Source organism: Podarcis vaucheri (genome assembly GCF_965113315.1).
Source record: "Podarcis vaucheri genome assembly, chromosome: 1".
Classification (NCBI taxonomy): domain Eukaryota; kingdom Metazoa; phylum Chordata; class Lepidosauria; order Squamata; family Lacertidae; genus Podarcis; species Podarcis vaucheri.
The window spans coordinates 9,266,159-9,278,995 of NC_138759.1; the positions used below are offsets into that span (position 1 = coordinate 9,266,159).

The window sequence follows — 12,837 nt, forward strand, 5'->3', positions numbered from 1 at the left end:
TCCCCTGCCAACTCTATAGTTGCATCTTTCTCTTTACCTCTTCCCCCCTGCAGCCCCTTGTACCCCCTTCCCCCAGAAAGCCTCTTTGGTAGCTGTATCTGGAGCTGCAGTGAAAGGAACCAGCTTTCAGGCAATTCCCCCTTCCTCAAATACTGCTACCCTGGGCACGACACAGCCTGCAAAATTTGATGGGTCCTCCAGCCCTCAAGTGAGGCTCTTGGGCGGGAGGGAATGATCCGTGGCACAAGTTTTCTTCCTCTCATGCAGTTTTGGATTACAACCCAGTGTCTTCTGCTTATGTTCAACATCCAACAAAGTAGTTCCATATATGTAAGATTTTCCGTTTGCACAAAAGAACTTCCCCGTACTCCTCCCTCTGTACTGACTCCCAAACTGTTTTGGAGGGTTGGGGTGAACATGCTGTGAAGGGGACACGGGGGCTAGTTCTATTGCACAGTTCTTGCGCTAACGGAACTACTTGGTTGAATAAATTCACAGGAAAATAGAACTGACTATGTAACTGTTGAATAATTCAAAATGTGCTTAATAACCTGTTTCTGCAATCTCCCCAAAATGCCCTAAATTAGTGTTTTTGAAATTTGAATTATAATTTTAAAATTGACCTGTATAATGAAGATCTGTAAGCAGGCCCATGCAGGGGGGGGAGGACCCTGGGTGAGAGCTAAGCTGGCCAGGGGGCCCCACCAGGGACTGACTGATTTTTTGTTTGAGTTTATAACTTTATTCTAACAAGACTTCAGCCCCAGGCCTCAGAAAAGCTCTGCACAGGCCTGTCTGTAAGCAATTTTGCATTGTACAGGTCAAATTGAAATTTTAAAAATGGTAGCTGGAAACAGTATTACCATTATATGGCTACTGAAATGGTGTAAATCAAGTGAGAAGATTGGTCACATTTTAATTTACAGCCCGACCAGGTTTAAGAGCTTGCACTTTTGACCCAACGTACAAGGAAAAATACTTAATTTCACCATTCAATTTTGTTTCTTTTTGCGAAGGAGCTATGTTGGTGACTAGTTTAGAAAAGAAAATATATGGCAGTTATGAATTCTGCTGTCTGTTCTAATCTATTTTATATCAATGTCAAACAATTTCAGCTGTAATTGGGTAGTAAATAATACTAATCCCACCTGCAACTTGCAATATAAACTACATATTTGAAAAGTTTATTCCAAAAAAAATACTTCAAAGATTACAGACAATGAGTTGGATCTGGAGTTGTACAGAGTTCAGTTCCATACACTGTATGCTCCTGCAGGCAGAAAAAGATAGAGGTGATCTCCAGCCCCACCCCCAGCCCCGATTGGATTTCTGGTATGCCAAAAAACAAACAAACAAACAAAAAAAACTACAGTAGAGTGTGTGGGGCCGCATGGGGGGGGGAAGGGTAATTGATGGAAATTTCTTCCCACTGTCTGCCCATTGGAGTGTCCAGTTTGTTGAGTAGGAAACCCCATTGGACCCAACTCACTTCTGCAAATGAAAGGGAGCTCTTCATTTCATGGGACAGCAGGTCTGGATCCAACCCTGTGGGACTAGCCCAGCTCTTCAAAACAAAAACCCTCAACTTTTCATTACTAAGATCCTTAAGCTGCTCCATCAGTGCTGGCTATTGTTAATTTTTGTGGATCTTGCACAGATGCAACACTTTAAGGATTGGGCGGGGAAACTGTTTTGAAATACGTTTTGTAATAGGTGTATGTCGACTATTATAACTGTTTAAATGTCTGTGTTTCAATGAATTAATTGAGTGTGATCACCTCGGTGTAGACTATATATCTTCAGTAAAACACATGTTTCAGTATAGATATTTTCTCTCATTTAGAAGACGGAAGTAAGTAGATCTTTGGGTGCAAGAACATGTTCCCACAAGTATAGAAATACAGTGTTTCTCAGACTTCTAAAACCACAGCCTCCTTTTAGATAAGAGCAGTTGAAGTCAACACTATTCATCTGTCTTTCATTAATCTTCTTGTGCTGCAGTTTGAGAAAGTGTTTTAAGTTAATGAGAAGCTACAATATGCATGGACACAAAAAGATATTGCAAGATGAAGGCCAACGGATTGGTTCCATTTGTGCCATAAATAATTTGTGGATTGTACATATATTTCTATTGAGTATAAATGTATTTTAGTGGAGATGTATTTTAAATGTACTGTAGCTTTAGGTTATTGAACTGTGTAGTTCAGATAAATTTTAATCCCTTTATTTTTGTACAAAACATAACATAGCATTAGAATGATGTAGACTATACTAGATGTTCACAATTCACAATAAAAGAACTTGGCAAAATAAATCTGATATCTTTGCTCTTTATTCGGTTTCAGTATTAGAAGCCTTTGTCATAAATAGTTGATGGTAAAATACAGATTCTGGCCTTAGTACTTCACCTTCAAAACGTTTAGCCAAAACAAAAAGTAAAGTATTTGCTTTGAAATACTGTCCAGGATCCATAGAACTGTGCAGCTATCAATGTGATATCAAGGGAACTTGTCCCCCCTCCCCAAGAAGTCTGCTTTTGTGATGGACGTGTGGGCCTTGGAGAAGAGAATAGATGGTTTCAGTGGGTTAGTGACAAGTCCCTTGCTTTTGCCTAAGCAGCTCTTCAGATCCTGGCCACTATTCACTAATCTTTCTTTAAAAGGAAAAAAAGAGAGAAGCATTTACAGGGAATTAAATTTGATATCTATGTACTTTGACAGCTGTCAAGACTTCCCCCCGACTATTTGCTATCGGCTACTATATATTAAGCCTACAAATTGAGCTAAAACTTGCAGGGACTGCAAGATTACTGAAAATCTGTTTTTGTGCTCCTATTCCACTAGCTGTGTTCTTGTGTCATATTGTCTGCATGTGGCCTGATGTTATAGACTGAAAAAGTTAAATTTGGTAGCACAACATTCCTTATTTTATTTTGGGTGCTACATTGCTATTACATGCAGTTTTGAGAAAACTGCACTTCTCATCAAGCTCATTTTACAGGTGTTTTCATGAAATTTCAAGTGTGCTGGCCAGTATACCAAACTGCTACTTTAATTAAAGCTATTGTATGCCTAATAAAGCATCCATTATAATCATGGGTGTTTATTGGATTGCAAAATGAAATCTTTGCAAGTGAAAGTTTCCAAGCTTGATCCCTCTAATGTCATCAGTTAAATGCTATCAGGAAGCAAAGTAGAAAAAAACCTGAGCTTGAGACCTTGAAGAGCCACTTTCAGTGAAGAATGACATGTTCAAAGGCAAATATTCATATCCTAATATTGTCAGTTTTAATAGTTATATTTTATAAATCAACAAACAACCTAAGTTGGTGATCTAAAACGCTTTTGAAAATCTGACCTATGATTTGTTACATTAATGAGATTTTTAAATCTTGGTTCTCTGAATAATGCAGATTATCTATTAATTGATTTGAAGATGGATTGAGAAGTTTGAAGTGTTCAAATATTCTGTGTTCAAATACTGCTTGAAAGTAAATGATGCTGCAGCTGAAATCAGAGTCTTTATTATTTCAACAATTCATACAATGGGGTTTAAGTATTGCGCAAATTAGTTTGAGCATTGTTTCCCTACAGAGGCTATGCAGTTCATCTTTTGTTGTTTCACAACTCTATTTTTATTCAAGGTAGTATGTTTCCTATCATGTCACTCATGTTTTCATATTTCAGTTTATAAAACTCTTTAATTGGTCTGTTGGAGTGTATTATTTTCATTTACTAAAAATGGTTGTTGCATTTTTCTGTGAAATCAATTTATAACTAATTTGTTTTCTTCTCAGGCAGTATAAGCACGTAAGATCTCAGTGCTCTTTTAGAGCAAGCTCCCTTACAATGTACTACAAGAGTATCATTGATATTTTTAGATAATGATCTAATGAGATTAATATATTGTATGCTTCCAAAAGTTTTATTGTAGGAAATACACGGCAAAGATGCCAATGCAGAACTGTTTTATCCAGCCTGCTTATTTTGTTATGGTACAAGAGACACTGTAAATACAATACTCAATATGACAAAGGTTTTGAAATCTTAGTCTGTCTTATATAAAGTAAAATGTTGAAATCTTTTCAATTGCATTTGGACTGAATTTACAAAGAAAGTACTTCTGATTCCCAGAGATCATAAAGAAGCAGGGCGAAGGAGTGCCAGACTTAGTCCACGTCATGCGTACTTTACAAACAGAGAGCATCCCAAACCTTCCACCAGGGGGTGAATTGGCAAGCAAGTGAGTTTACACCCGCGTAAATCTGCTGTTGATTTAAAATTCTTTCAATAAGGCCACTCTTAAAAAGGGAGGGGCACCAAAATATTTTTAAAGGGGCATTAAGACTATTAGCCCTAACCTTTTCTTTCAAATTTGGAATTATATTAAATATGGAAATGAAGGCATGCGTGATACCCTGTGGCAGACTGGGAGGTGGATTCTAAAATTAAAAGTAAACCTGTGCCATACCACAGCTGAAGAAAGGTCAGGCTATTTTTAAGAGTGGCCTCATCCTTTAACTGAAGTTCTTGAATATTTACCACTTTTAAATCTTTCTAAGTGTGTGATTTTAATGGTTTAGGTATTTATATTTATATGTTTTGACTGGCTTAAACAAATTAGTTTTTATTTGATATGTATAATGCTCGTTTTTATGGTATTGCATTTTCACCAAGGTCATAGTTTCCTTTCTTGGATGGTAACGCATCAAAACTTCTGATACCATGCAGGCTGCACCAGTTGCCAATCTGCTTCCGGGGTCAATTCAAACACTGCTTTATGACTAAATAGTTTGGGATCAGAGTATCTTTAAGAATTGCTTCTTCTCACATGAAGCCATTGCATCCATAAGATCATTTGATGAGACTGTGCCCTTTGTCCATCCACTGTCAGATGTGTGTGTGGACACAAATAGTGGGGGTCTTTTTTGTACTGGTACTGAGGCCGTGGAAGGCCTGCCTAAGGAAGTTTGCCTTTCAATAAGCAGCTATCTCTCCCAGTGGTTCTCAACCTGTGGGTCCCCAGATGTTGTTGGACTACAATTCCCATCATCCCTGAGCTCTGGCCTTGCTAGCTAGGGGTGATGGGAATTGTAATTCAACAACATCTGGGGACCCACAGGTTGAAAAAGGCTGCGGCTTAGACACTGCTTCTCAAAATGGGGTTTAAATGCTGTTGTCTGCTCCATTTTGAACTGTTACAATTTTAGTTTTTTTTTGTAATTTGGTAGCTTTGAACCTAACCTGTTAATATTTGGAAGAAAATCAAGGAGTCTTTAATTTCTTAGTTTTCTTGAATTTATATTTTGGTAGATAAAATGGATTAAAATGTAATTAAATAAAAAGGTCTAGTATTACAACATAATCAAGGCTGTAATGTCAAATCGTTCTTCATTCTGACAATTTTAGATGTTAGGCTATTGGGCATGGAGATACAGGATATTTTGACTACAATTGAACCAGAGATGAATTGAGAGTGTTAAATCTTGCATCTCTGTTAGGCGTTCTTTCTGTTCATCTTAGTTTGGCAGTAAAGTTCCAAACCATCTGTGGGAATTTTCTGTCTGGATGAGCCCTTGCTGAAGCCCCAGTTTTTCCTGTACTGAAGGGTATTATTGGGAATTTCATCCACATCTTTACTGGGATTCAAACCCTTTTTCAAGACATGCCCAGTTGCTTGAGCATGGGATTTTCATAATTGTATTGGGGCTGCTGGGAATTCAAGCCCTACTGAGTGCAGATAACTAGTTGTGCTATGCTTTGGTCCTTGGCCCTCTCATTCTGCTCACATTCTCTGGTACTTGATTAATTCTTTTAAAATAAATGTTGCTTTCCTTATTTGGGATTTTGGTAAGTAGTTCCAGTAGTTTGGTTCAATTTGCTGTAGTGTTTGTTTTGTTTCGCTGTGCTTGTCCTACCTAGTTTGGTCTGCTGATAGTCAACTGGCTACTACTAAAATGGTTGAGCTGTTGCTTTTATCTATTTCTGTATAATGATGTGTTTTCTGTTATGAGTGTTGATGGTCTTACGCAATTCTGGTAAACTACCTTGAATGTCAGTTTGCAGAAAGATGGCACACATTTTTTATATATATAAATAAGGGTTTCCTTTCCTTTTTTCCTTTTTTAAAGGTATTTCTATTTTGAGAATCTGTTTTCAGATGACAATTGTCCTTTGGAAAATGCTGATCTTTAAAACCTTTTTTTTTCCCCTTGCTTGCTTTAGACGGAGTGTGATTGAAGCCGTTTATAACAGACTGAATCCTTATAGAAATGATGATGCTGTGAGTATTAGTGCTGTCCAGCCTGTCATCCCGTCAGCCTGTCCTTACTGACCATTTTCACAAGTTTAGTTGAAAGATTGCTTTTTCAGTGCTTAAAATGTATTGTGTTCATTAAAGCAAAGAAAGAAATCCAGATTTGTGAGACCTGTTTATCATTGATATTGGGAGTCCCAATGCACAGCTGCCTTCCATTTGAATTGTAGCTGTAAAAACGCTTGCAGAAAGAAACATTTTGTTGCATGTGAATGGCAATGTATTTTGGCTGTCAGAAGTGGAATTGGTGCCTGTTGTGTCAAGTTGGGCTACCCAGTTTGTTCTTGCTGTGGCTTCAGCATTGGTGGACAAGCCATTAGCTTCCCCCCATCTCATAATTGAATTATTCCGTGTGGAGTGCTATGTGACTAATACACTGAAAATCTTGGCATTTTTGTTTCACCACTTAATTTTCACAACTCTTCTGCTTCATTTTCACACGCACCCCATCTTCTGTCTCAAACATGTGCTTGCACTTTTTTTGCTATTTCCTTGGCACATAGCACACCTCACATGCACAATACCCTTCCCACTTGTAGAAAGGTTCTTGGGGAGTTGAAAGGAAGGCGTTTTTAGCTCTGCATTCATGCATATGGGTGGCATCTACACAATCGTTAACCTTTCACTGTTGACTTTTTGTGCCTGTTTTGCCTGGTAGTGGGGACAGGTTGAGAAGTCTCTAATACTCAGAACTACTTTTTTTTTTGGACTCATTTTTGTGGCCACACATGGTCTCATCAAAGTCCTCATTTATTTTACATCAAAGGAGCACATTTCTAATGCAGTGCATAACTTTTGTACATAATTCTACAGAAGGGTTTTCTTTGTATCATGGCAGTGGTGATGCTCAGCTAAGTTGTACAAGGAATAGAACCACTGAAATGGATGGGTTCAGTTACTTAAATCCACTGATTTCAGTGAGACTGCTTTGAGTATAACTAAGGTAGCTTATCACCCTGTATTTGGTGCACTTTGCAGAGGCTAGAAAAAGCAGAAAAGGGAGAATAAAGGGCAGAGCAATAGAAACAAGCTTATGGTGTGAGGCTGGCAGCCAGCAAAGAAACCAAATCCAGGATGATGATGATAATGATAACGATAACGATAACAATAGTAATAAATTTTATTTATACCCCACCCTCCCTGGCCAAGACCGGGCTCAGGGCGGCTAACAGCAGGTATAAAAACAATTGATTCAAATACAACTTAAAAACAGGATTAAAATACAACTTAAAATGCAGCCTCATTTCAGTGGAAGCCCTGATCAAAAACTGTTTGGGGGGAGAAAACGTCAAATCTTCTCCAATGCTAACTATCCAGACTTGGTCCTACATGAGCCAGAAAAAAGCCAGGGAAGTCCCCAAATAGGGGTTCCATCACAGAAGGAAAAGGAAAGAGGGGGAGGGGATCAGGCTGATTCCAAGCCAAAGGCCAGGTGCAATAACTCTGTCTTACAGGCCCTGTGGAAAGAAATCAGATCCTGCAGGGCCCTGGTCTCATGAGACAGAGCGTTCCACCAGGCCGGAGCCAGTGTTGAGAAGGCCCTGGCCCTGGTTGAGGCTAATCTGACTTCCTTAGGGCCTGGGACCTCTAGAGTGTTGCTATTTATGGACTTTAAGGTCTTTCACGGGGCATACCAGGAGAGGCGGTCCCGTAGGTACGAGGGTCCTAGATTAAGTACTTGAATTCAGACTGCACGGGTGAGCGCAACCTCACTGCATTTTGCACCAAGCTAAATTACCTGGGTAGACAAAATAGAGTCAGTGGAGGAAATTAGGTTGCTGGGCTGGTCATGCGTTGTGCTTTTGAGTGACATGCCATTTTGGAGAACTCGTCTTAAAACCACTAGAAGATTCTTGGTGGATGGTCTGCTACTGGAGGGCTTTTTATGCATAGTAGAAGCCTTTCTAATTTGCCACCTTCCAACACAAGGCTTTTAAATATCTTAAAAGGTGAAATAGATATATTTCTGTCATTTCTGGTATGGAGGATGCCAACCAAACTGAAATGACTTGACTGCTGTGCAAGATAATCTCCAGTTTCCCAGTTGGCTTCTCTTGAACATCAGTATACTGTATACAGAAGCATCAAAAGTGAGCAACCTCAAGATTCAGAAACGTAAAGAAAATCCTGTTAATAATTGGAATGATACCATAACCTTTTTCTAGGTCAGCAACATTCAAAATGATTGCTTACAATTATTCAGCCAGGACATCTTGACAAATGTAGATGCATGTAAAATACTAATAATGCCGTATTTTACCAACACAAAAATGCCACCTGATTTAAGAGCCTAAGTCTTGTTCTTTAGAAAGTGGCATGTTCAAAGCCATGTTCTTTAGTTCTTTAGAAAGTCATGTTCTTTAGTTCTTTAGAAAGTCATGTTCTTTAGTTCTTTAGAAAGTGACGGCTGGGTGCCCCAGGCTATTCTTATAGCCACCCTTCCTTAGTTGCTGACTGCATTGGGGTGCAGTATGCAGGAGTGGTGAATCTTTGGTCCTCCAGATGTAGCTGAACTGCCTTTGGGTTCAGCAAACATATCAAACTCTGCAATTTAATTTGCATCGTTATATGTAAAACATACTAAAAGTTATATGAAAATAAGCATTCCTTGCCTCTGTTTTTTAAATTTGCATTTCCCCTAGCTACTTTCAACATTTCTAGGAAACTTAAATCTCTTAACGCTTTGCTTTCAAATGCCAGAGTAGAAAAATCCATCTTTATCTGGAGAAATAAAGAGTGCAGTAGTACTGCATGTCAGTACTGTGATTATGAAGTGCTGAGTTACATCAGATGCTGAATACCTGACGCTGCTGCTTACTCTAGCACCCAGGTGATGTCTTGCATCTGGTGAGTCAAGCCATTCTTCATCTCCACAGAACTGGCATGTGGCACAGAAATGCCTTGTTCAGCATTTAAACATGACTAAGGAAAAGAGGTGAATGACAGTAGGACAATATCTGTTTTAGATTAATAGCATCTAAAAAGATACTTCTAATTATGTGAGTAGAGTACCAAGATTTTAAATTCAAAGGATGTTCTGTTCATTTCACTGAAACCTGCTTTCTAGCTTGCCTTATGGGGTAGGAAAACTGAAAAACTGTAGGAGAACATGTGTGAATAACTTTTAGTTTAAAGCAGAAGCCGAAAATTTAACTCTTGACACCTGAAAATAGTCTGCTTTTATGTTAAACAATTTACAAGGGAGGGCTGACCTAAATAGCTTTTGTGTACTAGGTATCTTACCTTGTTAAATGCTCATAAATTACTGTTCCCAGAGTAAAGCTCTTCAGAACGTAAATAACACCTGAATCCTAAAATTATCGCTGTATCTACCCTTTTCAGTCTGGATTATCCAGAAACTGCTGTAATTTTGGGCGCTCCAGACTTTAAAGGGTTCCTTCTCTTTTCTTTAAGGACTCTGCATCAACCGATGACATGTGGTAAAACTGCCATCTAAGCTGTGGAGTTTACATCCATCCTGATGGAAATTGCACCCCTACCCACAGTGACCCTTCCTAACATCCATCTTCCACCTTACTTGAAGGGGAAAAGATGTGTTGGCGAAAGTGATGACACCTGGAAGCAGCAGTCCCAACACCTGGCCCAGGAACTGATGATCTTTTTTTCCCCTTTTCGTTTTCTATTGCAAAACAGACTTCTGTAAAAGTGATATTGAAACCAATATGTTGTAAATTGGACTCTAAGCAATTTTATGTTGTATGATTTTTTGTTTTGTAAAGTGCAATTGTGGTTGTACAAAATGCTTATTTAATGATGAACTGCTTTACATCGATTAAGGTTAGATTAAATGCTTGGTTTGTTGCTTTGAACAACAGTAATCTAGCCCTTTTCCATTCACATTTGTGGTTCTGGATTGCTGGGAGCAGTAACCTCGCCAGCTAAGCACTCAGGAGGTACATAGAAATTGTGTAAAGGCTATTTTATATAAAGGCAGATCATTGCGATTCTAGTATGGAAAATAACTGATAAAACAGTTCATTCTCCATCGAACTTTTAGTTGTTCGATTTAAAAAAATAAAATAATTCCTGCGGGATCTAAAAATCCTATTGAAATATATGGGAAGTTCAGTGAACAAAGGGGACGGGTTTGCCAACCTTGCAACATGGCAGTGAAATATCGATCATGGGGGTTAAAATGCCTTGATTATTTGCACCTTTAAAAAAATCTTTACCTTCAGTTAATTTTCAGTTATGTAAGCGGCTATGTCTTTATTTAGTATAAGCCTGCAGCATTCTTATCATCCTGATTGGCTGGCTTGGCTGCTGTTCCAAGTAAAATACTTTGAATTCCATTATATCAATAAAGATTGATTTAACAAACAACAAAATTTAACAATATATGTGTAACTACTTTCTCCCTTGTCTTTTGAAATGCTTGTAAATGAGATGTCATGTGGATAAATATTTTTTATTAACTAATTGCCCATTTATGAAATGGGAAAAACTCTTGACTGTTGCCCAAGGCATAGGTGGATATTTCCCCCCAGTTAGCAGGCGTAATATGGTTTCAGAAATGAAAATTCCCCCCCCCATGAGTTTCTTTCAAGATTTTTGCTTTGAGAGAATCATGTGAAGTTATACTTGCCTCTTGTTAATGAAAACTCATTTGTCAGAGTCTGACAATCTTACTTTTTATGGTATGTTTTATATGGCCCCATTGACGTAGAACAAAAACTAGTGTTTTAACAGTATGTGAGATTTGAAATACAGCATGTTCAGAATATTTAACTGTTGAGATTAAATTTTAATTCTTAAAAAATCATAAAAGTAATAAAACTAATTTGACTTTTCTCCTATTGAACATTCAAAGGTAACTTTTCAAATCAGCCGTGTTTGCAGAACTACTGTTTCGTGCACCTTGTATTTTGTCCCTTTTTATGTTGAGAATATTGTATGATCAATATGTAGCTTTCTTTAATCTTTCAGTCAACAGATTCCCCCTCCAAAGGAAAATCAACAAAATATATAAATAGGTTGTAGCAATGTAGCTAGAATTTTTTTTAAAAAGGTGTAAAATATACCTTTTTATAGGAAGCAATGTACAATGCGTTTTTCTATATCTGTCTTTCCCCCCCTAACTTGGAAATATACATTTGTGTGTATATATAGCCTTAAAACTGTTGCAGAGTTAGGGAGTGTTGAACAGTGTTGAACAGTGAAAAAGTAACTTAATAATGTCTCAACTAAGGATAGCATTATACCAGCAAACACTTTTATTTTATTCCTCTTGTTTGTGTGAGGTGCTTAACCTTGACATCATTGTAATCAGTTTGTACCCTGTTAAAGCATGAAGAAAAACATAAGCACTATTTGTATTTATAAATTTATAGCGATTTTGGGTTAAAGAACCAATCCTTCCCCCTACATACAAATAAATGGTTAAAATGTACAGTTTTGTTGAGTTCAGACTATAAAGATGTCAAACGTATAGGATCACGAGAACCTACTTCAGAGACCTGTATTTAAAATACTACAAGGTCAGCTAGTAAAGAATGTTAAAGTGGTTCCAGGATTGGTAAGATAACTGCTCCTTTTTCTGCGCAAACTAAAGTGCAGTTCTTTTTTAAAAATAATAATAATAATTTTTTTTGCAGAACTTCAGGCTATGCTGTGGAAACTTAAAAGTTTAAAATCTTTTATAAATCACAAGTGGAAAGCCATATGTTAAAACCATAATTTAAATGTCATAATGACATAGCGTATGTTTAAAACATACTGCAGGTGCACCCTTTAAACCTACAAAAACACAATTCTTCTGCTGTTTCTACTAGTGCTAAGAAAGGGGTTGAAGGGGGGGGAGGCAGGGTAAAAAAGAGGCACAGCAGTTGTAGAACCCCCCTCCCTTACATTTGGCACTTTGAAGGGGTCAAAGCACTGTGTTAATTATGCCTGCTAAATACACTGCTATTCTATGTATACCAAAATGAGATTAAATCCATATAATCAATGCACCACATATTCTAGCAAAGGCGCTTGCTCACTCTTGTTCATTCGTCTGCAAAAAAAGGCACTTTTCGTTTTTGCAACTTTTAAAAAATGCTAAAAAAATTTTAGAACACCTCAGGGGCAACGCAGGAAAATTTTGAAGAATTGTGTGCTATTTATTTCCCTAACTTGGAGGGGAGGAGTGAATGCCTCTGCTGACAAAATAAAGTAATATGATGGTCCCAAATTTACCTGTAAGGTGTTAATATTTTGTTCCTTTGCTTTTTGCTTCACGTCCATACTGCTCTGTATATTTTTCTTAACTTTGGACAGCGTTAAATTTCTGACCATTACAGTTTAGATCTACCAATGAGTTCTGAACATTAATAATACCAAGCTACACTTACAGTAGTCCACATTGTTGAATTCAGTATGTGCTAGAGTTGGTTCCACATCTTGTGGCTTACAGAACATGAGTTCTGACCTATACCGTTGGCCTATATAAAACTCCTATTATATTGTAGCTTTTTACACAATTCTACCTATTCATTAAACAAAATTGGGCTGGAAGCACAA

The 12,837-nt window shown here is 37.7% G+C and overlaps 1 protein-coding gene across 3 annotated transcripts in view; it reads left to right on the forward strand.

Annotated features, from left to right (window-relative positions):
* The window catches only part of PPM1A (protein phosphatase, Mg2+/Mn2+ dependent 1A), a 33,678-nt gene extending 21,170 nt beyond the window's left edge, over window positions 1-12,508 (forward strand). The window contains exons 4-6 of one of the 3 annotated variants that reach the window (XM_082218928.1): window positions 4,134-4,242; window positions 6,225-6,282; window positions 9,658-12,508. In XM_082218928.1, coding sequence (XP_082075054.1) covers window positions 4,134-4,242; window positions 6,225-6,282; window positions 9,658-9,705 — 215 coding nt within the window. In that variant the 3' untranslated portion in view covers window positions 9,706-12,508. Of the gene's footprint in view, window positions 1-1,843; window positions 2,320-4,133; window positions 4,243-6,224; window positions 6,283-9,657 lie in introns of those variants that run through there. The other 2 variants (XM_082218929.1, XM_082218930.1) reach the window with 2 other exon arrangements.
* The last annotated feature ends 329 nt before the right edge of the window (window positions 12,509-12,837 follow it).